The 26,550-nt window shown below is 43.4% G+C and overlaps 1 protein-coding gene and 1 long non-coding RNA gene across 6 annotated transcripts in view; one reads left to right on the top strand and one right to left on the bottom strand.

Annotated features, from left to right (window-relative positions):
* IQSEC3 (IQ motif and Sec7 domain ArfGEF 3) overlaps nucleotides 1-13,174 on the bottom strand; it is a 99,374-nt gene extending 86,200 nt beyond the window's left edge. For 4 of the 5 annotated variants that reach the window (XM_040562051.1, XM_040562076.1, XM_040562071.1 and 1 more), the window contains exon 1: nucleotides 12,574-13,174. In XM_040562051.1, the coding sequence (XP_040417985.1) occupies nucleotides 12,574-13,091 (518 nt within the window). In that variant the 5' untranslated portion in view covers nucleotides 13,092-13,174. The remainder of the gene's footprint in view (nucleotides 1-12,573) is intronic. The other variant, XM_040562089.1, reaches the window with a different exon arrangement.
* On the top strand, nucleotides 12,887-26,027 carry LOC121072493. The gene is made up of 7 exons (XR_005821264.1): nucleotides 12,887-13,049; nucleotides 14,321-15,837; nucleotides 16,898-16,986; nucleotides 20,511-20,656; nucleotides 21,836-21,934; nucleotides 23,289-23,971; nucleotides 24,205-26,027. It is a non-coding gene; the product is annotated as an uncharacterized LOC121072493 (long non-coding RNA).
* Nucleotides 26,028-26,550: the final 523 nt, after the last annotated feature.

Raw genomic sequence — 26,550 nt, 5'->3', positions numbered from 1 at the left:
CTGAGCTAATGGAACTTTTTTACCATCAAGCACTGTACCACAAACCAGAGTGATGGGAGAAGGGCAAGTGCTCTTTCTATTACTGGAAACGAGAAGAACCCTCAGCCCAGCATCCATTAAACTACACACATCAGTCATGCAAGAGTTCTCCTTGGATGAGGCAGGAAGAATCTGACCAAGCAAGACTTTGAATCTGTCTGCAGGACAAGCTGTTTGCACAGACTGCTGATTGTGTCAGGGGAGGAGGGGACAAAGGCAACAGACCCCAGAATGGCTCTGTATTTAACGGCAGATGGGGAGGGAAAATATAGCTGTGGAAAGAAGGAACTGTACCTTGCTAGGCAGTGGTTTTTGGAGAAGGCACTCTGTCAACTTATTCACATGCACAGCTGTGATAATTACTTTCCGCTTCCCTAGCTCACATGCAGTGCCTACCTCTGTGGGAGGCTTTTCCTTTTGCTCCCATGAGAGGAATGATTTTTGGTGTCTTCTGCGTGCTTACTGAGCTGTCTCCCATTAACCAGACTGAAACAGCAGAGATTGTAGGCTCTCAAACTACCCTTGTATCTCTACCCCCTCCCCACATCATTCTCTGCAACCTGTAATTGATTGCTGCAAGAAGCAAAACACACTCCAGCAACTTAGACATCACCTTTTGACTCAGGCACACTTTCTTTCTGGACTAACTGCCCTTGTAAACCTTGCTGGACTTTCATGTAATACACATTCACAGCCCTGTCAACCTGAAACCATGTGTCTTAATTGCTCACGTTCAAGACTCAACTTTATCTCCAGCCCCCACTGCTCATTCTTTCTAATACATATATATATATGACAACAATCACAAGTGGCTGTTAGGGATTTTTGGCCAAGCTCTAGACTGTTATTTGGGCAAAACTCTTCCTGATATCAAGCTGTCCAGAGAGTGAATCAGATTTCAGCATTTAGGGCAGTGTTATTTATGCCACAGAAGTGACCTCATAACATTTAGCACTTCTTGTCCTGTTTGTCTCCTTCTTTCAAGGCACTACAGCCTACTTGACAGATCAGAGCCCTGGGACACAGGTTTTACTCTCAGCTTTGGATAGCTGGGTGAACTCAAGCAAAACATTTTCCATCTCTTCATCCCCTTCTGTAAAATGAGGACTGCCTTTGTAAGCACTGAAGGGTCTACTGATAAAGAGTGATGCGGAAGAGTCAGTGGTATTATTATTACTTATTCTTGCATGGTCTTTCTATTATCCATCCTGCAGCAAGACCTTGTCATGGGTAGAGATGTACTAGAGGAAAAGCTTACATACTTTCTACTTGCTGCACCTTTAGATATTGGTAGGGACATACACTGGCAATATCCCACCTGCGAATAAGTGCACTACTTCCCTAAGCAATTTAGAAAATGTAACATTACTGTGTAAATGTGCTCATCTCTGAAATGCAGCTGTTTCTGGTATTAGATACGAGAGTTGGCCATAGCAGCTTGCAATGAAGCCTTGTAAAAAAGAAAAAAAAAAAAAAAAAAGGCAGCAGAAGAATGGCCCTGATTCCTTAGTGTTTTGTAAGTCATATTATCATTTGTGCTTGAGGTACTGGAATGTGAACTGCTCAGTGAGGATTTGCTAGCATTTCAAACCCATGTCACAAAAGAGACAACAACTTCAGAAGAGGAAGACAATTAAGAATGGGCCCTGCTGTCAGTTAGACATAATAGTGAGAGGAACACACTGACAGATTTTCACCAGCATGTGGACAGGGATAATGCCCTTGTTCTCTGTGTGCACATCCTGTGAAAGGTTGAAGGTGGCTACGGTCCCCAACATCTAGTCTGAAAAGCAGGTGCTAATGTCAGGTGGGGGCATCCTGAAAGGGATGCTCTCTCCAGCCTATTCCACTGTCTTCTCCTAGCACTCTGGATACCTCTTGGAGATCTCCCACACAGTGATCAGGCTAAACTGCTTGGTCAAAATGCCTGGTAAATTTCTTCATGAGATCCGAAAAATTCATATCCCACAGTGATGAGAGCTAGCCCCATATACTCGGGGCATACAGTAGCATGCTCCTTCCTTGAGCACAGGACTTGCAGACTGGAAAGGTAGCTTCAAGCAGTCAGTATCTGTTAAGAGTAATGTTCAGTGTGTGCTGTTTATTAATAATTTCTCCTGAGTAGGAAGCCTCATAAAAATAGAACATAAACCCCTGTCATTCCTTCCCTCCCCCCAGCTACATTAAAGTATCATTACAGTCACACACATAAAAGAACCAGGCATTCAAGCACTTCACAGCCCCTGCAGGGTAAGGTTACTGAGGCTCCTGGTACTCCTGCAATCTAGTTTCCTGTTTCTCCTTACCCTTTTAACTCCTCTGCATTGTTGTCCACTCCTCTGCTGGCTTGTATCTCCGTGCACAGACAACCTCTGCAGAACCCAGAAGCATGGTATACCTATTCTGTGACTGCTGCGCAGGCTTTGGAGAGCATGCAGATGCTCACACCCCTGGGATGCAGTCCTGAGGCAATGCCACAGCCATGCTTTCAGGATTGGGATTTGAAGAGCAGGTTAATACAGACTTAAAACCCGCCTGAAGGTTGCCCTTAGCAGAGAGTAGAGACACACAGTAGATGCCTCTCATCCTCTTCTTCCACTCTTCCCGTTACTAATATTTCCTCTCTTCTGCTGACCAGTAAAATAACTTGCTGAAAGCAACTAGAGTTCAGCATAAGTCTGATTCCTTCCTTAAAAAAGGAGCAGATTCTTTCCTCCGTATTCGGGAGGGAAAAGACCTTTAAATGTCTGATAATGTGGGTTGTTTTTTGTGTTTTTTATTTTTTTTGGGGGGGGAGTTTGCCAATGCTTTTCATCCATCAAGGACACAATCTGGTATTCCCTGTCTTCTTGTCAGCATAAGAGCCATGGTAAATGAGGTGACAGAGGCGATATAATAGTTCCAACCAGAGCGTGTCTACTAAGTCAAATATTTATGTATTCAGCTTGACAAACACTCCTTTCTTGGCAGAAACAAGGGACCAGCAGTGGATGTTGCTGCAGCTAACACGGAGATCAGTATTTTCCCAAATGAGTAATAAAGAATTCTTGGGGGAAACATTATAGCAGTTGGCTGTGCCATCCCAAATGAGTGGCATGGCAAGCATGCACAGAATGTGATAGGCTAACAGCTAACTCAAATGAACTAGCTCCAGTGGTGGGACAGAAGTCAGTTCAAGTAGAACTGTTAATGTAGATGATGAGTGTTATCTCACATCCCTTCAAATATGTTAAGTGAGTTCAGCCACTTAGTTGCATTTAATTGCTAAGTGAATCTGTCTCTTAGACTTACCTGGATTTGAAAACAGTGCAAATTACTGATCAGAGCCATTTGGTCTATCTATATTAGGAGTTTGACTTGATATAGGTTTATTGGCTCAAAACATTATTGAAGAAAACTGCTTGTAGAGAGGTCTTTGGCATGAGAACCAAGGAATTCTCAGAGAAAAGAGCGATTCCTCAGATTCTTTGCAAGTTCAGATGAAGGTTAGTGGTCCAGTGTGCATGGATATCAGCATGGGGCCTCAGGACAAATCCAGATACTCAGTTACTATGGTGAAGGGGGCCATGTGAGCACCTAGGCAGACACAGGCAATTTACTGGTGTCCTACTGGGAATGGATTTGCAAATTAAAAACCAGCAAATGAAAGACAAGGGCATTTGTGAGGATGCTGAACTGACTGAAGAGATGAAACTTTTCCTGGAGCAGCCCAACAGAGACAGAAACAGTATTTCTCACAGAGGGGTAAAAGAAAGGAAAGAAAGGTTTGAGCTTGGTTCCATAAATGAAGTAGAAAGAAAGGTAATAATCTCCACAGATCTGGAGAGGTACCTCTCTTTTGCAAAATGTCATCACGTATAGAGTCCACTAAGGATCTCAGTGCCAAAACCACACCTCTCCAGGAGGCAGATCCAAGAATGTTCCACAGAGGCGGTGCCCACGCAGGCACAGCAGCAAGAAGATGCTGGATGCTGAGGCTGAAGGAGGTACTGTCAGAACAACTCTCTCACTGGAGCAGAATAGTGTGAACCGCTTTGGAGGACTGCCTGGAATTCGACATGAGAGAGACAAACAGATCGACAGCAAGGTCCTGAATTTTAATAGAATGGTCAGAAATTGAGAAAAACATCCAAAGCACAGAGAACCCCAAGCCTCCTTAAGATCCATAACATTCTATGTGTCAATTTTCTCCTAGTCTTGAAAATGACAGAGATGCTTTAGTGCAAATATAAATCAACCTCTTTAGTACTAATTGTGTCAGCAGCAGCCCATGACCATGCAAATCCTGGCCGGTGCATTAAGATGATCCACCAACTTCATATGTGAAGCCAGGAGGAGTAACAGGGAGGACTAATTTGACAATGGTAAACCTCAACCTAGTGCCCACTGGATTCCTACAGTAATTTCCCAATTCTTTGTAATTTTAATCTTCCAAGACTTTTAAAAGGCACACAGAACACCAGCTCCATGAAAATGTCACAAATTTGGAGTGGACTGCTCAGCCACTTTGAGATACTGGAGAGCTAATTTAAAAAATATCTAGGGTCTTTTTTTGCCTGGATTCCTAAGCAAAATAGGTTTTCTGTGACCATATATTCTTTTCTTTTTTCCTTCTAATCATGTGTCTTTGTCTTTCTGTGTGTGCACATGTGCATATGCGCCTCTATGTTGGTTCCTACTTTGTAACTAAGCCAAGTTTGAGTGAGTAATAGTGGTCTCTGAGAGATTAACCTCTTACAAATTCCATGAAAATAGCTGGTGGTGTGGAACAGAGAGAACTTTGTAGGTTCTCCACTGAGGGAAAGCCTTCAGAGCGAGCTGAACTCATTTCACATTGAAGTCTCCATGTTGGAGAGAGATGTTATAAAAGCCTCAGCACCAGGAGAAGCATAGATCAGAACTCACATCTTGTCAGGCATTAGAAAACGTCACCATGACACAAATCTTTTGGAAGCCAAGCTTCGTTAGCTCTGCAGCTCACAGACCCCCTTGTTTTCACCTAGAAGAGGGCAGGAAGGATAAGGTTTGTCACTTTTTCTTTCTTATTCAAAATCAGCTCAATTTCCCCAAAATACCCTTTCTCAGACGTGACTAATCATGGAAAATATTGATTCCCTTCTATCCCTGTCAGAAAGTTATAACTTCAGAGCACATGAAAATAACAGCTGATCAATGGACATAATCTCAGCAAAGGCAATAAAAATAATACCTGTGTGAGAAGCAGCCTGTGAGTGTATACAAAAGGCAGAGCACAGAAAAAGAACATTATAAAACAGAACAAATATATATTTATAAGTCTGCAGCGGCAAAACGTTTAACTTAAATTAAAATACCATAGGAAAATATTACAAACCTACTAGAGGAAGGATCAGAATGCTGTTTAATGGCTTTCTCATTGTTCAGTGTTATCTCTGTGATCAGTTGCTATCTATTGCTATTGTCAACACTCATTTACACTAGTGGATGCATATGTATTTGTGTGTGAGGACAGATGCACAAAATCTAGTACACATCCTCAGGTGATGTAAATTGCCATGGCTGTATTGACGTCAGTAAAGATACACTGATTTCCTCCAGCTGACAATTTGCTTTTCTGTATGTAAAAAGCACAGAAGCTAGGTGCTGTTTCAACTTTGCTCTTAGACATTTACGGTAGGCAAACGCTCATGCAAATACATTCTCTCTCGTATGTGCAAATACACATATTGCTCTGCAGTACACATTGCAAGTAATGACAGGAGATTTATACTCCTTCCTATGCTGAAATTTATAAAAAGGATTGTTCCTGATCTGTCTGCCCACTCTTATCTGTAACAATATATCCCCAATTGCTTTGCTACAGATCTTAAAAAATACAGAGATGAAAGGGACTGTCCAGCATCAGAAGACAGTTAAAAATACATTTAGGAGGGATTGAACTTTGATCTTAAGACTGTTAGTCCACTACTCTAAGATCTTTCTGCCTCTTAAACAGAGCCATTGCTCAAAACAAATCCAACTCTCATTTTCTCACCTAGGGCTTAGATAAATGAAATGACAAATTCCAGAATAGATGAGTATAAGAATATTATTAATTTGTTTCAAGATACTACTCTTTGGGGGAAAAATTTATATATATATATATTTTAAAGGTATGAAAGGAAAGGAAAAAAGGTCACATTTCAGGCTCTGTCTCCATAAATGACTATTTTCTCGTTTGCTCATTTGTTCTTACATGGTTCCATGGAATGTGGACCAAGCCATGATTACAGGCTACAGGTAATTTATGTCAAATGAAATATTTTCCATCCGTTATACAGAGGAATATTTCTGCCTTTCTATAATGTCTTCCTAAGGGAGAAACAACAAAAGGTTTCATACCAGAGAATGAAGGTGGAAAAAAAGGGAAAAAAATAACGGAAAAAAACACATCATTGAACTAAAAGAAAGGGGGAAAAAGCACCAAGGCTATTATAGGGAAAATAACAGCAAAAGCAGAGGGTCTATAAACCCTAGGTACAGAAAGATTAAGATAGAGACAATAGCTCTTTTTCACTGTTTCTACCTGGATTACAACGCAGAAGGAAAAAAAAAAGTAAATGTAAGATAGGCATATCACTACAATCTAACACATCCATTTGTCTATAGGTACTTATAGGTATATTGCAGAAATATTTTTTGTTTTATCAGGTAAACACTTCCTTTGAATGAGTAGAGAGATGCCGAAATTAATCAAAGACCAAACTGCCCGCTACCAAGCTCCAGTCTGGCATCTTCCAAGGACTAGAAAAGCATCCCCAGGCTAGATTTCTCTGGCTTACTCTGAATAAAAGTGCAAATAATTTCATGTAGGGTGTAGGTGAAAATGTGTACAGTCTATGCCTCCTACAAGTAGCCACTTGCTGCATGCATAAGCTGTATGTACCATGCCCAAACTGTATATTCCCGTGTGCACATCTTTTTGCGAAGGACAGGGAGTATCAATCACTTGTTGCAATCTCAGAACGATAGGTGTCCTTCCATGCTCCATGTGTTGCAAAGAAAGGGACAGCCGGCCCAAGAGTCACCTGGCAGAAATTCTCAAAGGTGTCTTTAATACCTATTCATCTGGGGTATTTTTCCATTTATACAATTTTCAAACAGCTATGCATGAATTCTTTTGATTGCTAACAGTGTTGCCATGCAAGCCCATTGCTCCTGAAGTCCCCTCGTGAGCCTTAACCTCCGAAGTGACACCAAGCGGGCCGACACAAAGCATGTGCAAGAAAGGTACCCTTGCCACCAGAGAAGAGCATCCTGGCTGCAACAGAGCGTATAGCTGAGTGACATAAAAATATCTCCATCTCACGAGAAAAACAAAATAATGCGTATGCATCCCTGCATTTAAGCATTAAACATTTCACCTTTTTTGCTGTTGCTTTGAGCCCTGGCTTATTGTTGTTAAGGTTAGCGTGAGTCTTTGTTAGACTGCTGGGCTCGGGACGCCAAACTCAGCAGTATCTGTCCCAAACACAACAGTTAGTACTGCACACAGACTCCTTCCCGAGGCTGCCAGCCAGCCAGTAAGACTTCCCACAGCAGCATTTTTAGGCCTTGATAGTGTGTTTCTCTGGCTGGGACATTATATAGCATCATATTGCAGTCCTGTCCCCGTGGGGGGAATTCCTCATGCCATCTTTACTACGCCATTTTATACCTAGAATTTCATCCTGAACTCCTCCTAAGCTGAGACTTTTTCCTTCTCTTGCCTCATCTGATTTCTTATAATATTGTTATGAATCATTAATTCCATATTCCTTTGCCTGGGACTTTATAGGCCCTGATGCAGATATGACGCAGGTGTGTTCGTATCTTAAAGAATGTCTTAGGCTGATTACCATGTGAATGGAACCAGTACAGATATATCTTAAAATGGGACACATTCATAGAGACTCTACTTTCTCTTCTGCTCTCATTGTAATCTTTATTTCAGTCTCGTCTAAGCAGGGCTTTGGCATCCATGCAGCTATGCCAATGCAAACTCCTGTCATTTGAAACCAGCTTACAGCGCTCTACTCCAAATAACTTTTGATGCTGAAACTGTGCATTGCTAGCAGGGATTTTCAGAACCCAGGGCAGCCCCAATGCAACTATTTCTGGTGTGTGAAAGCTCAAGGGAGTTAGACTCTGAAATAGGCTGGGGGAAATCTGAATCCAAAAGAATGAAAGCAGAGGGCATATGTAGCACTCCTTGTGCACCCAAAGTGAATGGAATGGGTATCTGGGGTACACGGGCAATTCAGAGTTGCTCTGGCCTTTTTTTTTTCCCTTTTTTCTTTTTTTTTTCCTTTTTTTTTTCTTTGTGTGTGCTGGTGCAATGCGCAAATATAGCAAAATATGTTAATAGTAAGCCGTAATATTTACAGTTATTGTTAGTACCCATTGAAATCTGTGGGATTTTGTCTAATGCCTTTACCCTGGAGATAATCCATAGAATAGAACATTAATGCATAGTTAAAAAGAAAAATTATGGAAAACAGCACCTCTGCATATGCAATATCTTCATTTCAAAGTTACATAATTGAGCTTTTGAAATTAAACAAAAATACAGCAAACAGCCTCAGACCACAGCACCGACTAGGTGCCTCTAACAGTATCTTTTAAAACACGCCTCTTTAATAAGATAAAAAATACTGTCCTAAACCAATACAAAATAAAATAGAATAGGTTTCAGCTTAATGCAAATACAAATGAGCTCTAAGACCTCTGGGAAAACGTGATTTTAGAAAATTTCTTCCAAGAGTCTTAAGAGTTTGTTTTGCATGATGAGACGATCTTGCAGAGCAAACAGAGACTAATAATTTAAAGGAGCTACTTAGCTTCTATAAGTCGTGCCAGACAAATACTGTTTCTACACCTGCTTTCAGTGTTGGTGTCATGATTAAAAGAAGACTTGAATGCTACACTGAATGTTCATAAATCGCATATACACCTTTCGATGGAAGAAACAGCAACTGAATGTTAACTATTATTTAATTGTATTACCCAAAGTGAGTTTTCCAGAAAACGCACGGGCTCAAAATCTGAAGTCCTTCCATAGGCAGAGCTTCACTGAGAGAGTTCCACTGAAAAAAAGACTGCAAGATTCAGGCCATTTAGACTTAATGTGCTAAATTCAACCCTGTGGCATTTCTCTGATACTCAATGAAGGGTACTGAGGACTGGAAAAGAAGGTAGTTTTCTGATAAAGATGGGGAGGAAAATTTATACTCACGCCATTTGATGGTACTTTCGGGTGGTCCCTTAAGACAAGAGGCTGCCTAGTAAGGGTGATCTAAGCCATGCTAATTTAGCAACCTGTATTTTTGAAGCAAAACATTCCATGACGAATGACCTTATTTTTTTGTTTTTAAAGCTGTGAGGCGCTTATGCAATAGATTCCTAAGGTAGAAAGAGACAGATGCCATAGAATAATAATCAGCCTAATCCTTGCTCAGAATCTCTGCAAAAATCTTTCTCCCTGTCTCTCCTTTCATAGGTAAGCTCAGTGCTACCTTTTCTCAGGCAACATGCGGCAACAATTAGTGTGCCTCTGCAAAAACTCAGGAATTCTTCCCCTCTAGAGGAGGGATTGTGTTTTTATTCTCTTTAAAAATGTAATTTTCTTATTAAAAAGAAAAAAAACGCAAACACAGCAACAACAAAAATTGTATTAGTTTTAAAGAGAGCTAACAACGAAAGTAAGACTGAACTTCCCTTAAAAAGAAGAGATGATTCTGTTGTTTTTTCCTTCCAAGCCCCTTGCAGAAGACTGCCCTACTTGACATGAATAGTCACATGTGTCCAAAAGCTCAGCTCTTGACTTCTATCCAGGGCTTGAGGTGAGCTGGGCTGCAAAAAACCTCAATCCTAGATCAAATCGAGCAAAATCCCTGGGCTGTGTCTGAGGTAAGACGAGGCACCACCAGTACATTTAAACATGCTGCCCAGAACCTCCTGTTTTGTGAGAGGCAGAGGAAATCCCATCACCGGGTTATGATTGCCGGGCACTGCCTGGGCACTGCTTTAGCCCTTGATTTCAGCCACTGCATCTTGTCGTGCTAAAATATCATTTCTGTTCTGTTTAGAGTGGCCATTTTCTGTAGTGAGCAGCCAGTTCTTACACTCTTGGCTAAGGGGAAAAAAACAGAGGACATTGAATTTCAGGGTTTATACTACAGGGAAAAACACATTCAGATTTGCGTAGGAAGGAAGGAAGTGCAGACACCTAATCTGTGTAGGTATTGAAGTACATGTCCCCTGCTGTCACGCAAAAGCCAAAATACAACTCTCAGGTTGGCCAGCTGGATCATAAGGGATACTGGGCATGCTGTCAAAAAGGTGGTGAAAGATCCTCCACATTCGAGTTGCCTTTAAGTTAGGCTTTGCAGTCCCTTTGATTTCCTTCTAACAGTCAGAGATGAGAGAGGATGAAACCCGGTGTACACAATCAAGGGGAAAAAAAGGAACCTGCAGGAGTGAGAACTGTAGACTGTTTTGCATCTTTCCTATTTCCCTTTCTATACAAAGACTTTGGTTTGCCTATGCTATAGAAGGAAACAGAAGCAGACTATTTCAATCTTCGTGAGTGAAGAGCGCTGCAGGGATTGCTATGTTATCCCCAGCAGCAGCCCTGACTTTCCACAAAAAGGCTACATCCATCTATCTATCTATCTGTTATTTATAGATTGTGGTACGATATGTCAGTGATCAGCTGTGTTCTTAACGCACTTCTCTTTGTGCCTTTTGATACGTAGAACAGATCCACGATTCTTGTCCCAACCAAACCCCACGACAAAAAAGCTCGGATAAGGAAGAGACATTTAGACTTATGCACAGAAATTGATTCTTCAATCTGTGTAATGACGTATGTTAGAAACTCTGTTCGGAAGAAAGGAAAGCCCTTGCTAATACGACATTTCTAACAGAGCCCTCACTGCAGGGGTTCACTATTTCAAAAACAATGAGGTTGATTATGCATTTTTATACGGATTTCTCACTGTTTTCAACTGAGTGACTTCAACTAAGCCATTCCGGATTTACAGCAGCATGAGCTCAGGATCTGGCCCCACGTCTTTTTAAAACTTCATCCACTGCATGATGAATAAGGGCCAGACCCTGCAAATGCTTACTACCTGTATCAATACTCTGAGTATTTTAATACACTTGCTTCCTTTAAGGTGTGATCGCAAAACTGAATCATTACAGTGCAGTATTTTAGGAGTATGGACCTGTCTTTTGGGATTCAAGCATGCCTTGACTGTACGTAATCCTTTAATAGTATTTCTTTCAATAGTAATTTCTCTACTGATTTTCACAGAATCATGTGATAGATTGCTGTTGTGAAGTGGTGTAATTCTACTTACACCGTCTGAAATTAAAGCTCCATATCATAGCTATGCTTCTGTGCTCAAAGCCAACATGACAGAGAAGGGGCCCTTGTTTTTTTTAAAGTGTCAAAAGAGATAAGGAAGACGTTTAGGGCTATACATTGTCCTGTGTACTTTATGTTGGCATTACTATAAGCAAAACAATAGGGCTCATTCCAGAAAGGAAAAGCAGCTCTAGTTGTACTACTTACATTAGTTTCTTCCTCACGTGAAAGAAGCCACATCAGAAACTAAGCACCTTCCCTTCCTAAGTTCACTAACCGGCTTCAAGCAGAAAACATTCCCCTGCTTTCAAAGTGCCTAAACCAAGGCCAGCACAATGCCGAGTGCAGTTGTTATTACCAGCTGGCGAACTGACGGCATATACGGGACACACAATCCGAGCAAATGCGACTCCTCAGTAGTAGCCTCTTCCACCAGCTACAGTGCAGGAATGCTCATCCTTGTTTACTATACATGCATGCACACAGACCGTTATCAGTATTCAGCACTAGTAGTCATGCTTTCTTCACTGAAGGGGAAAGACCAGCAAAAAAATACTTGGTCCTTTTGAAGCGCTGGATCGGTATCAGGTGCCACTCACCAAAAAAAAAGGCAACCCACACGCGCGTGCGATACGCATCGTAAATGTCAAACATATGTACGGCATCTGTATCTCTGCGAACCCACATGCATCGTGCGCAATGTAACGCGTCCCCTCGCCCCTTACATCAGGGAGGGCAGGAAAATCCCCGCTCCTTCCTGGGAGCTGGGATTTTCCTTCCAGGGTCGATGGGCTTTTTGACGGATGCCGGTGACTTCAGGCAAGCAGAAGGAAGGCTTCCCCCTGCCTGGGCTACACCGTGCTCGTGTTTGCTCCAAGACTTATGTATTTATGTCAGGCGATGAGGGCACGATGCTGTGCGAGCGGGCAGCCCGGGTGGGCTCAGGCGGGCCACGGACACCTGCCCCTGAAAGAAAAGCGGTCAGCGGGGAGGCAGGATGGGAGGCAGGAGCATCCTGGCTGCTCTGCTCCTCGCACTCTGCCTGCCCTCCCGGGGAAGGGGCGCACGGAGGGGAGGAGCGGGGATCCCCCACCCGCCCACCCACCCACACGCTGCGGGGGAACACAGCCCCGCTCCCCCTCGCCCCCGGGCCCCCCACTCACTCCGGTCTCCTGCTCAGGATGCCCTTCCCGATGGCCGGCGGGGTCTTGTGGTGGAGCAGGGCGCTGCAGCACCCCTTCTCCCTGCCCTCCTTCTCCGCGGGGGGCTGCGCGGGGGGGTGCTGGTGCCCGGCCGCCCGGCCGCCCCCGGGGCCGCCCCCCGCCGCCGGTTTCCCCGCGGGCTGCTGCAGCTGCGGCGGAGCCGGGAGCTGTTGGTGGTGCTGGAGCGGCTCGGGCCGGCCCGGCGGAGGCGGCGGGGAAGGCGGCGAAGGCGGCGGCGGCCCCGGGGGGTGCTCGGGCGGCGGTCCCGGGGGGGGCGCGGTGGCGGCGGGGGGCTCGCCGGGGGCCGGCTGCTGGCCGCGCAGGCTGCGGTTCTCGGTGCTCAGCTCGTCCAGCCGCCGCTCCAGCTCGTCGATGCGCTGCCGCTGGGTGTGGATGAGGCTCTGCTGGTTCTGCACGATGGCGGTGAGCTCCTTCAGGTACAGCACGGCGCGCACCGGGTTCTCCAGCAGGCTCTCCATGCCCCCGCGCGGACCCGACGGGCCCCCTCCGCCCGGCCGCCGGCCAGAGCGGCGCCTCGCTGCGGGGAGGCGGCCCGCACGCACCCGCCGGAGCGCGCGCGCGCGCACGCACCCGCCGGAGCGCGCGCGCCCGCCCGCTCGCCCGCCCGCCCGCGCGGGCACGCGCCCGGCCAACGGCCGCCCGGTGGAGCCGCGGGGGGGGCGAGGCGGCCGTTTTGGGGGCGGGGGGGGGGGGGGGGGGGCGCCGCCGCCGAGAGCCCGCCCCTGCCCCGCCGCGCAGGCGCCGGGGGACGGAGGGGGGCGGGCGGGTGCTGAGGGGGTCCCGGCCCCGAGAGGGGGGCGGCTGAGGGGGGGACCCCGGGGGGTGCCCGCCCCTGTCCCTGTCCCTGTCACCGACGTGCTGAGGGGAGGCAGCGCCTGACGGGAGCCCCCCGCCAGCCCGCCGCGGTCTGCTGGCCTCCCTCGGTGGCATTTCCGCGTGGTGCCTTTTTTTTTAATTCCCATCATGACTTAGTGGTTTCTTTTATTATTTTTTTTTTCATTTTTTCGGTTACACTTAACCAAACTGGAATAATTTGAGGTGTTTTTGGCTGCCCTGTCGGTAGCGGTCCTGTTTTTCACGCTGCCTTGTTAGCACGCAGGAGGGAAGGAGTTACCAAGGAAAATGGATGTCAGAGGAACCTGCCGCATCCCCACGAGTTTGCCGCTCCTCTGAATCTTTGGTCTCCTTTGGCTTCTTGGGAAGAAAACGGGACAAAGTGCGGAGCTCCGCTTGGGCGTGTGGGGCAGAGAGAAGACAGGCAGGGCCCTCACTATTCATTTCTTTGCAGATGATGTCCATTTCTCAAGAAATGCCGTCCCTTGCCCTTCCTCATGCACATCTATGAGTTCACAAACTTACAAACTTGGGTCTGAGGAAACAATCTGTGTACTTTCAGTCATATTCATTACTAGGTAGCCTAGGTAAAGGCAGCCTGCTTATTTACAGGGACTCCAGCGTAGATCCGTGAAGAATTTTGATGATCTCTGTGGAGGGTAACAGAGCAGCAACCTTGTCAGTCACCGTTGGCTCTGAAGGTCCAGGAGGAGTAGCAAGCAGTCCTGATTTTAGGCAAGCATGTCAGTAGATTTGACTGAGCATCCAAAAGGTGCAGGTCCACAGAATGAAAAGCAACTATTCTTAAATAGATCATTTTGAGGGTAGAACTACTTTCATTTTGCCTTTTCAGATCAGCAAAAACTGCACCGTAGCAAGGAGCTCCTGAAGTGAGGAACCAAGAAATGTGAAGGAGAATCTCAGCCTCAGATGAGCGGAAAGGTGTATTTCCAGTCCTTTCTGTTCACAGATAGCCTTGGGAATGTAAACTGATGCAAACAGGATCACCAGGATTAGAAACCGTTCACAGATTACTTCTAAAAATGAACTGCTATTCACAGTTCTCTTGCAAGCACTTAGAGATGGCTTTGGGGGATCGTGAAACATTGCAGTATGTCCCCTGTGTGTCAGGGGAAGACCCCAGAGTGAACTCTAAGAGCACTCAAATCCCCCACACTTACGATTTTAATGGAAATATTAAAGAGAGACCTTTCTCCACCTCACTGCCTGGTGTGCCATTAATGTCTTGTGAGGGGGGGTCCACTGAACAGGAACTAGCGTTGTGTAGCAAGGTGAGAGATGGTTGTAGGGGAATGTGAAAAAAGGCACACGCAGAAACACAGGGGAGATGAAAGCACCTAAGATACTTTGGGGTAAGAGTAGAAATGATCATTTAGGAAACTGTGCTGGTATGCTGCCTCCTTTCAAGAGACACTACTGAGCAGCATCAGTTCAGTCCTGTCTCACAGGAATGGAGTCCAGGGAAACCAGAGGAAATCATGTACTTTTGGCATGGAAAAGAATTCTGGGAAAGAACATGGGATAGCTGTGGGTACATTGGTATACGTACATACACACACACACAAAGATAAGAGAGCTTCCTTGTCCTCATTAGGAGAGACTTTAGGCAGGGATTGTTTCTCTTGCGGAATGGAACAGGCTGTTTCAACACTTAGGGGCTAGCTCTGTGCGCAGTTCTATCTTCATGTTGGACATAATGTTCCTTTTCTGCCCACCTGGATAAAAGCAACAACGGAATAAGGGCCATAGACATTGTGCTGGCCTATCCGTATACAGTAAGACAGGTTGTGGTACGTATTCTTAAGGTAATAGTAACTAAAAAGTATCCTGGTGTGGAAGACCAGGGATGGGACAATACAGCTTGGATGTCCTGTGTCATGGTGCTTGAATGCTCATCAGGCAACGTGAATTTTACTGTCTGGAATGGACTTGATATATTTATTCGCTTTTTTTGCAGTCTATTTGCTTGACCAGCCTCAGTAGCCCAGTTTCTACTCATAATTTTTTGTCATAAATAAAACAGACAAGGACCTACAGCCATAGATTGAATGAATGAGCTAGGAGAATCAGAAAGAAACCAGTTTTCTGTGTGGGTCTGGGGACTGGCAGACAAAAATGGTAAGACCAGCCCTGACCTTCCAGGTTTCCAGAGAGCATGTGCCAAAGGAAGAAGCAGCACAATGCTTTTGTGCCTAACATGAAAGACTATGCAGGGATCTACTTACAAAATTTCAAGAGGTAATAGAGTTACATAATCCTTTGTAATAAGAAAATTCAATGAAGAGAGGGTATTCATTCAAGAGGAATCTGCAAGGATATCAGAAGAAATTGAATGTCTTCTTTTGCTCGGTAAGCAAGAATCCTGCATAGCTAGGAAACGCCTCCTCTTTTATCCAGCCATCATTGTGTCCCTTTGATTACGCTGCCACAGTACCTAGTATATATCATTTGCAAAGCTCTGCACATTAGTGAAGTAAGCTTTACCGTTCCGTTGAAGGTGAATGCTAGGATTGCAGCCATCAGAAATAGGGAAGTGGGGTCACAGAGTGATTCAATGACTTGTCCAAGGGCACACAGGAAGCAGGGCAGGGGACAGGGTGGGTGATCTCTGATTTCGAGCATCTTTGGCATTTAGCCCAATCTTCAGGTCATTAAATGCTACTGCTTCTCCATTTAGGAGAGATGATATCTAGAGGAAAACAATGGTGAAGATGATGAAAGTATGAATTCTGTTAAAATTATTTTCGCTATAGATAATTTGTTGGTATTGTGTTTTTCAAAGTCCTGATTCTTTTCAGTTCATTCCAGAAAAAAAAATAATAATGAATAATAATGGATTAATTATGTTATTATGGAATAAAGTGCTTCCCTTATCCACTTAGCAAGGTGCTCTGGCATTGCACAGAGAATTACAATTAAAGTGAAGCAATAGTAATTAAAATAAGCATGCATTATATAAACAAAGCAAAATGCAAATGAGTCAAACCCTAGGATTTCATGGAAAGGTCTAATATTACAGGATTGAATTTTATATTTATTTAGATATTTACTTCAGTCAGAGTAGAGCGAATCTATAAATTAGTATATTAATAAGCATACATGACACAGAAGGTAGTAACATCTTCAGGTGTTTCATCTGCAGAAAAAAAAATACTGCAGAGTGTTCTTGTAACTTTTTCTGAGAGGTTCTAATCCCTCTTCAATTTACAGCAGCTCACCGAAACGTGATGCAAGCAAATTGTTCCAGCCTTCTGACCAGTAGGGACTTTATGTGTTTTTCCATTTGAAATTCTGTTCAAGGCATTTCCTTCCTCACAATTACATCTTCTCCTGGACAGGAGCTTCTCACAAGAAACTCAGGCAGTCTTCTCTCCATTCCTTCCTCACAATTACATCTTCTCCTGGACAGGAGCTTCTCACAAGAAACTCAGGCAGTCTTCTCTCCATTTCTTGCATTGATCTCGTTCTCCAGCACGTACCTGGTTCAGGGCTTGCAAGGTAATGACTTTCTACTGGTAGTTCAGTATCCAAAGTACTACCAGTCAGAGATGCAGGCCACACAGCTTAGGTTCCCAGCGATGGTTTTGTGGTCTTATTATCATAATTTTATGATAGTTTTGTGTTTGTTTGTTTGGTTTTTGTTTTGTTTTGGTTTGTTTTCATTGGTTGGTTGGTTTTTATACATACTTTTATAAGACATGTATTACTATTGTCTCACTTTTAGGAGAAGGAGAATTTTGTACAAGGACACCTGAATACAACATAGATTATTGGTGTTCAAGGTCAAGTCCTTAGAGCTCAAGGAATGGCAGATTTAATGTTGGCCAACCCACCTTAGTTAAACTAACATGTTCTCCCCTACTTCCTGTTGACCTTAAACTGTGGCAGAATTTGGAGTGAAATCACTACACCCAGTGGTGTTTTCCACTGTGTCCATTCTCATCCAGTTCTTAAGAGGGATAAGAAGAACATACGGAAGCATAACACATATAGTCTTAAAAAAATGAATTAAAGAGGGAAGGGCATGGAAGGGCATGGAAGGGCAAGGTGGGAAGGGCATGGAAGGGAAGGGAAGGGCATGAAAGGGAAGGGAAGGGCATGGAAGGGCAGGGCAGGGCAGGGCAGGGCAGGGCAGGGCAGGGCAGGGCAGGGACGGGACGGGACGGGACGGGACGGGACGGGACGGGACGGGAAGGGAAGGGAAGGGAAGGGAAGGGAAGGGAAGGGAAGGGAAGGGAAGGGAAGGGAAGGGAAGGGAAGGGAAGGGAAGGGAAGGGAAGGGAAGGGAAGGGAAGGGAAGGGAAGGGAAGGGAAGGGAAGGGAAGGGAAGGGAATGATCACAGTCTTGTGTTGACACCTGTCCATTCTGCTTTCTGGGGGAAGATGGGTCTTTTCCACCCCCCACCTGGAAGTTAGCAGCTGCTTGAGTAGACATTCTCAAAACTACTTGCAAACAGCCTACAGACCAAAAATTTTCTGAAGGAATTAGATGAATAATTTCAAAATAGAGGATAGAATCAAGACAATCACAATGTACTCATGCATAATTCATGGATGGGAAAAAAAATCTGCATCTCCTGAATGCTTCTTTCACTCAGGCTTCTTTCACTTAAGGCCTCATCCAAAACTATTCAGATCAATGAGAGATGTTTCACCATCCTGAGTCTAAGCCAAGTCAGTATCTGCTTACACCTGTTAAATAGATGGATAAACTGAAGCTAAGACCAAGTAAAGTGTGTTGCCCACAATCACATAGGACACCGCTGTGGGGCTGTAATCAGAAAGCACAGAGTCAAGAGCAGTGCTCCCTCTACTTCAGATGAGGATTGACTCAAGGCAGGACGAGCCCTCTGGCATCCTGGTTTTGCTTCTGCACCTAAAAGCCAGGCGGTATAGTCTGCACTCTACACTACCCACGTTCTGCAACCTGAAATCTGTAACAAGTGAACTGTCTCTCTCATGTTATGGCTGTCGAATTGTTAATTCACACAGGTATCAAAAAATCAGAAGCAAAGGGAAAATATCTTGTTCTATAAATCAAACATAAAGAGCTGAGATGTGATAAGGAGAAATACTTCAGTTTCTTTCTTCGCTTCTTTTTTTTTTTTCTCTTCAGTGGAGTACAGCTAAGCTGACATATAAATATTTTAAAACAGCTGCTCATCAAGAAAAAGGTACAAATTCGGTATTGTAGCCTTAGCTGAGATGTGTAGTTTTGACACATTTTAAAATCTTGAGTGTATCTGAAATGTGCTATTGCAACCTTGCATTATTTACTGCAACTTAAAAGGAATCAAAGTCCCTCTTTGGAGTGCATTTTCCTTTTTAATGTTGCTGAATGTTACATTATCTCCTGTCTTTTTCATGAAGTGAAGCTTTGCCCACTTAATTGATTAATTTTAGAGAGCAAAAGCTATGCGGAGACATTTATTCAGTGTCAGTCAGGTTTTTGTTTGAACTGACAGTTGTTGAGTCTTTTGTAAATACTGCAGTAAAGTGAAAAAGGTGGAATATGAGCATGAGTCTCCAAATCTTATCTGACCAGTCCCGCTGAATTAAACAGGGATTTTCAGATGAGACAAGTTTGTGTGATCTGACCTTGCATAATATACACAGGGAAAAAAAATGAAAAAAAAGAATGGAAAAATGTTAAGTCTAAACTCATACTCCAAGTAGAAGATTTTTCTGCAGTGGCAGAGATCAAATATAGTCAAGAAAATCAAGAAATAAATAAAAAAAAAATCCATGAACAGAATAAATTTCAGTTAAGGATACAATATACCATTTTTCTGATGAGCAGCTGTTTAATATATTTATATGTCAGCTTAGCTGTACTCCACTGAAGAGAAAAAAAAATGTAATGAAAGAAACCGAAGTATTCATCCTTACCACATCTCAGCATTTTATGTTCGGTTTCTAGAACAAGATATTTTCCCTTTGCTTCTGATTCTGTGATACCCGTGTGAATTAACAATTTGACAGCCATAACATGAGAGAGAAAGTTCACCTTGTTGCAGATTTCAGGTTACAGAACGTAGGTAAGTGTGCAGACTATACCGCCTGGCCTTTAGGTGCAGAAGCAAAACCAGGATGCCAGAGGGCTCGTCCTGCCTTGAGTCAATCCTCATCTGAAGTAGAGGGAGCACTGCTCTTGACTCTGCTTTCTGATTTCAGCCCCACAGTGGCGTCCTGTTTCACCTTGAAAGAGTGGCTTGTTTGGTCTGTACTCCTGTTACGTAACAGGGGTAAGCAGATGCTGACTTTTCAGGGAAATTAAGGCCAGGACAAATCAATAAAGCATCTGGCCTGACACGCTACATACCATATAATCCCATGCAGCCATTGAAACTGGAACTTGAGTTTATGAGCAATCTATCTCCAGAAATGCCTCTGGTGCAACTATGAAGGTAGTAAAAAATAGAGAACTTGTCTCATTCCTTGATATTGTGTCCCAGTAGTTAATGCCCGTCAGTGTTGACGAGTTGGAATATTTTTCTCATTTGAATCTATGCTTTTTACTTTCCTGCTGTGAGTATTTACGCCATTCTCCTCTAGGATAAAGAGCTCTCTAGTCCTAAAGCTTTTCTCTCCTTGAAGGTGACTGGATCAGATCACCTGATGATATTATTTTTAGCAAGCTAAACAGACTGAACTCTTTAAATGATACCATTTTTTTTAAAGTTAAGTAATTCTTTTGGATTTTGAGGTAATTCTTCATATTTGCTGATGCACAGTATGGTCCACCTAGAAGCAGGCCAAATGTTTGCTGAAGAGGTCTCTACTCAAATGTGTTCCTGACTTTTGCTGCTCATTATTTATGGGGTCAGGCTTCTGCTCAGGTTAACCTTGGCCTTCAAATTTGCTTATCAATAGGGTCGCTTGTGCTCAGACATGCTGACTTGTGATAAATATTTCTGTGGTGTATTTTAGTGTCTAAAAGAATTTTAAGGAGCAAATGAAGAGGCAAAAGGGAGAACCTGTGACTCAAAACCAGAAGAACTTGTTTGTGACTCTTCTTTCAGGAACATGGTGGAATTGCTTCAGACAGCTACCACCATCCACGCTCCTGCAATTGACTCTGTACAGCCAGGCCTCTGACTGCACAGCCTCTGGCAAAGGACACAAGGGACCACACTGCTTTGGGGGGCCCAGCTGCAGAAGGCAGGAGGTGGGTCAGATAATGGTAGAACACAGCTCTAGCTTTTGTGTAGTGTGCATAAGCTTAACAGAAGGAAGGTGTGATGATTACACAGGCTCTGGGTGCATGCTATTTTGTCTTGTGAATTTCCTCACAAGTGATGGGATTCTGGCAGTGGTTGAAGTGAATCTACTAGCAAAGCAAGCTGCTATAACCTTACAATGTTTTAATTCGGCCAGAGATAAATTCCCCGCTGATTTGCTGGTTACTATATTTGCCCATTTCCCCATGTAAAAGCATCCTATCAGACCTTTTCAGAGAGTGGGCATAAGTATTTTCTCAAACAACACTACACTCATTTTTAAAGGATGGAAGAAAAGAAAAAAGGAAAAACAAAAGCTCACAGCAGCTCTGCTCCTTATTTCTGTCCCATGCAGAGATGACAGTTGAGTTACTTCTTCGCCCTGCGGCACTCTCTGCAGCACTAACCTTGGGAAGGTGCAGAAAGAAATGGCAAAGGATAAGGAGTTCTATCTCTGGAGGCAGAGAGGGAGGGCTTAGGAGCTGAAAGCAGTAACAGAGGTTGGGGATGGTGAGGAAAGAAAATTGATGTGAATTGGGAAACATGAAACACAGGGAAACATGCAGAATTGATAGGGTGAGGGATGAATAGTCTGTTAGTCATTGGGGTGAGCAGAACTGAGGCCGGCGGCAGGCTGATGTTTGGTCTGCGGGGCAAGACTGCTGTAGAAGCTGTGAAAGAGAAGTGAATGTTCAGAAGCAGGCAGAAAGGTGGGAGGACAGGAGGTTTCTGAAGTGTTTCTCAGTAAACTGGAGAGATTGGCTGAATGTTTGTTATAAAGACATGCTGAGTGTGGTTGAAAGGAAGACTCAAAAGAGTTAATAGTTAGGTTGAAATCCACTGTGTAAGACTTTAAGAACATATAAATTAACAGTCAAAAGCAGATACCTAGGAAAGAGAATTACAGTGGGAGCAGCACAAAATGATACTTTCCCCAAATATGCTTCCAAACAGAATTCCTGAGCCAGAGGTGATACCCGTGCATTAAAAAGCCCCTCAGTACATTTGTACCAGCTTGGCTCGTCTCCCCTTGAGCCTGTCTGATTTTTTAGCATCCACATCACCCTGTAGCAGGCAGTCTCAGAGTTTTGCTCCAGTTGTACTTACCTGGCACATTTTCCGTGCAGAACTGAAGAACGACGGCAGCATCACATACCTGAATGAGGGATCAAGGCCACATGTGCAAACAGGATCCTCTCTCCAAAGATATCACAGCACAGGAGCCTGTAGGTACCTGGGCCTGGGTCAAAACACAAAACTAGCTCTTCCATTGACTCTGTCTTAGTTTCAGGTCTGTATCCCAAAGTAGCCAGTGTCATTCGCTGATGTCTTAAGTTAGGTTTTGTTTAAAAGCTTCCCATCTGTTCAGGTTTGTACTCTGTTTCATACACATTTAAATTACTGCTGGATGGATGTGGTACAGCAACGATTTTGGAAACATTCTCATTGTTTTTTAATTTCCTACGTGCTGCGTTTTTTTTTACAGAGATCAGCACAAAAAGGCAAAACACAACCAACTGTGACAGAATATATAAAACAGCATGAGCTGCCTACAGATAAATGAAAACAGTCCAAAATAATAGAGACCGATGTGAATCATGACCAATAAGCCTATTTGTAATAATAAATATGTCATCTATGTCAGATAAACACATCACAAATATTTATTAAGATAACAAACTGATTATTAATAGACAGGCATCCCAAATTCAGATCATGTCTTTCAGTCCTAGTACATATGAATTAGTAGCCAAATCTCCCCAAATAAATCCAGCACTCTCATGCAGGTCATCGCACCTAACAGGTTTTAAAGAGAGAGAGAGAGAGAGAGAGAATAGAAAGGAGAGAACAGACGGGCATATTTTCCCCTTCTACCAGTATGACATAGTTTAGAGGGATCAGGCTGCATTAGTGCTACTAAAGATGATAGAAATATGATGATCATAAGAAAAAACTGGAGGCAGGGGTAAGGGAGAGGCTTCCCCTGGTAGCTGAAACTCTGACCCCAATCCTATAAGCTGCTCCAGACAAGTAGGCACATGAGACACCATTTTGAAATCAGTGGGTTCAGGCCACGCACAGAAGTCTGTCTAACTGGAGCAGCTGCCTGCAGTTGCGTACTTTTATCAGTCTTTCAGATGCAGATACATTCTGTTGATACTCTATGAGCTTTGCTCTCTTGAAAAAAAAAAAAAAGGACATAGTATTCTTTGTCTCTGGTGGTTCCAGAATGAAGCCAGTCAGGTTAAAAAGTGAGATCGAGTCAGTTTTCAGGAGGAGCTAAATAAAACGTTGTTTCCTATTGCAAACCTGGCGCTAATGCATCATGCAAGTGATGGATATATAGTCCCAAGCTTTTGAAAATGGAGAGGCTGAGGCTGTAGCAGCAGCAGGAATTCTTCCATAATGTACATTCTGTGTTTCACAGCATAGATTTTAGGACATAAGCAGTATTATACCAAGCTGAATAGAACAGGCATAGGAAAAAACAACAACAACAACAACAACAAAAAACTGCCTGTGACTGAAACAATGTTGTTTGGGGCATTAATTTGTTGTATTTCCATCCCTTCTGTGCAGGCAATGGTGCACACTCAAGGCCAAGCAGCCTGGTTATATTCAGAGAGACCGTAACACTCCCAGCGTGACAGTCTGCCTGTCCTGGCTGGGGCTCCAAAGAGGAGTAGGAGCAAAAACTACCTCCTTATTGCTCGTGCAGGCTCAGCTAAACCCAAGGAGTTACTGTGATGGGAACCCACGTGGAGATGATATTCTGGCAACTGCTGGCATTTCTAGCACTGTGCTAATTAACCCTCTTCATCCTTGCTGGCACTTCCAGTGGTGTCACTGCTGCTTCAGCCGAACTGGTAGCTAGCTCTGACTGGAACTTGTCCCTGCTTGAACAGCGATGCTGCAGCCATCAGACCGTTCATTCAGTGGGCTCCTGGAAAGTGCAAATGCTCTTTTATGGGAAATGTAGAGCTAAAGGCAACGGTTCGCTACGTGACAGTAAAGCCAGAGAGTAAAGCTCTCATTGACTGTAGTGGGAGCCAAGCTCTCGCCCTGTGTGATGTCTGCATTGCTTTTCTAGTGGCTCTGAAGTAGCAGTGAGTCAATGTGGAGCAATGTGCCACAGTTTGCATGGCTATCGGGGATAATGTCACAAATAAAATCAGGAGCTGTCAACTGTAAATACTACTCAGCACAATAAGAGAGAAGGGGCTGCCCCTAATCCCTGCTGGAGCCAACGCCATAGCTGCCAGGTCAGTCTGAATTTTAAGGAGTATTCTTGTAGCTGTTCTATATTTTTATTTGCTTTCTGGTAAGTGCTCCTTGCTCATTTCAAGCTACCCAAACAAATTCCTCCTCTTCCTTTGTGTTTATCCATTTGCATCCTTTCAGATATTCTTTCCTACTCACAGCTGTTTGTTGTTTTTTTGTTTGTTTGTTCGTATGTTTTTGAAGGTCCTGAGTCCTTTGACTCTTTTCCTTACAGGCCAGCTTCTTGCTCCTAATGCTGTTTGACTTGACCTGTCCCGGCTATCTCTGTGCTTAGCCTACTTCCCTGCCTGCTGGAAAGGTCAAGGCTGGAAGACCCCCTCCCCGTACACCACCACATCCATCACCGCCTGCTTTTAAAGGCAGGACTACCCCAAGGCTTTTGCAGGCAGAGGAGACCTGTGCGGTCTCGGCAGTCAGAGCAGGATGCAGCTTGTCACTGCAATTCCAGCACAGCATCCCTGCCTGGCAGCAAAATACTCTGACAAAAATGGATAGAGAGGGCTGCCTGAACAACCTCATTGGATTTTTGGGCTCAGCCTTGATTCTCGGCATTCAATGGGACATATTCATGATCAGTATGGATTTGAGATCATGTCTTTGGTTTTGATTGATACTCAGCCTGAACTGAGAGGCTTGGAGCTTGGCTGGGGTCCTATCTTCCTTCCTGCTGAAAATTCTTTGTTCCTGGCTCATTTGAGTGGATGTGCTCACCCACTACAGAAGGTCATGTTGAAGCTGATGTAGTTAATTGTTTGTCATAAATTGTTAATTTGCCAAAATAAGCATTCAGTCAAGGCAAAATTATTTGTGAATTTTAAATGCACTCACTGAACATTATGGACATTTAAAACAATGAGGACAACATAGGAATGCCAAAATACTTTTCTTTTTTCCCAACAAATTGTTTGGATATCCCAATTTCACAGATGAAGTCCTAAGGCTGGTAGGAAGAGAGGGGAGAGTCCTGCACCATCACCCAGGTACAGCCCTTCTGTTTCAGCAGTTCCTGATCAGGATGCTGGGATGGACCACAACAGAACCGTGTCACATGCCACAGAGGTGGCACAGATGTAGTGTAGTCCACAAATGTAGTCCATTTCTCAAGGAAGAAGCATTAGCACTGGAGCATAAACCCCTTTCACGGGCTCCAGTCTGTATGAAACTCTCCAGACTTGTGAGTTTTGAGGGTGTATTTTTTGCTAAGCCTTCTGTCTTCTCCCGAGAGCAGGGAATAAATAAATACAAGGGGTAGTTATTTATTGGTGCTTAATCCTTTTTTTTTATAAAAAAAAAAAAGAATGAGCTACACAGTTTAGCTAACACATAGAAGTACTGTAAGAAATATTTATTAAATAAATGCACTGATTTTTTATGAAACAATGACAAGATTCTCACTGTTAAAATGAATGTTGTGTAGCATACCAACATTATTTTGGCTTGTTGACATATCCCTAAAAGGGGGGAGCAAGGGGGAATTAAAGGCTGAAGTGAGAAACACATATCCTACTGATTTGTGAATGAGCAGGAAGGTTATACATGTAGCTCTTTAAAACAGAACTAAGTAAGGACCCGATGTTATAATACAGATACAAAATAAATTCATGTTTCTAGAGAAGAATCTTGTGAAATTAACATGGCACCCTGGCATACAGTTATTGCAATGCTGTTAATATAGGACTACCAGGAAATTTGGCCTGCAGCATAAAGGAATTGTAATAGCCTAATACAGTAGGCTTTGAAATGAAATAACTTCATGTGAATACTTAAGAGCAATAGAAAGTATCTGAAAGGTTGAAATGCAAGAGTAATAACACCACTGGAAATGTTTAATATGTATTTCACTTCTCATTCAGAAATAACGTATTTCACATAAGAATTCCAAGTTTTCACTAGATCTCCAGTTGGGTAGAAATTGGAAAATCTCTGAAGAAGGTGATGCCTAAGTTCTACTGTGATTATAGTCCTTTGCTTTGATTACACATATCTGGAAAACAGTGGCAGAATTATTGTTGGTCCCAAATAAACAGACAACTAACAATTTACCCTAAAGCTGTGTTTGTTTATTTTTGATTTACCAAATGCACTGATAAGTTTGTTCTGGGGTTGACTTGGGGTAAAACCAGACTTTAATTTTTAGGTTCAACAACTGCATCAAATAAACAATTATTCACACAACCCAGCTATTTGAACACCCACTTAAATTCTTAAATAGGTGCTTGCCACTGAGAGCAAAGAGTTTGGATGAACTTCTTCTCACAGAGGTGAGTCTTATTCCCACAGATTATTGATTTCTTTTATTTAGTTTTTATATTTGAAAAGATGAAAAATTGTTTCCAGTTTGAAACTAACTCTGCAGGAACAAGCTTTTATTAAAGGAATTTTTTTAGTGCTTTTTTTTTTTTACCACATATTACTTCATTTTCTGAAATATGCTTCTGGGAGGCAATGTCAAAAGTACAATTAAATGATGCAGGACTGAGCTCTAAATGGTGGTGACAATAATTAAAATGAATTATTTCATCAAAGCTTCCTTTTTTTTGGCTTTTGCTTCCCCCCTCTC

The sequence above is a fragment of the Cygnus olor genome, chromosome 1, assembly GCF_009769625.2.
Source record: "Cygnus olor isolate bCygOlo1 chromosome 1, bCygOlo1.pri.v2, whole genome shotgun sequence".
NCBI lineage: Eukaryota > Metazoa > Chordata > Aves > Anseriformes > Anatidae > Cygnus > Cygnus olor.
Note: the sequence above shows the minus strand (reverse complement) of the source record. Positions and strands in the feature narration are given on the sequence as shown.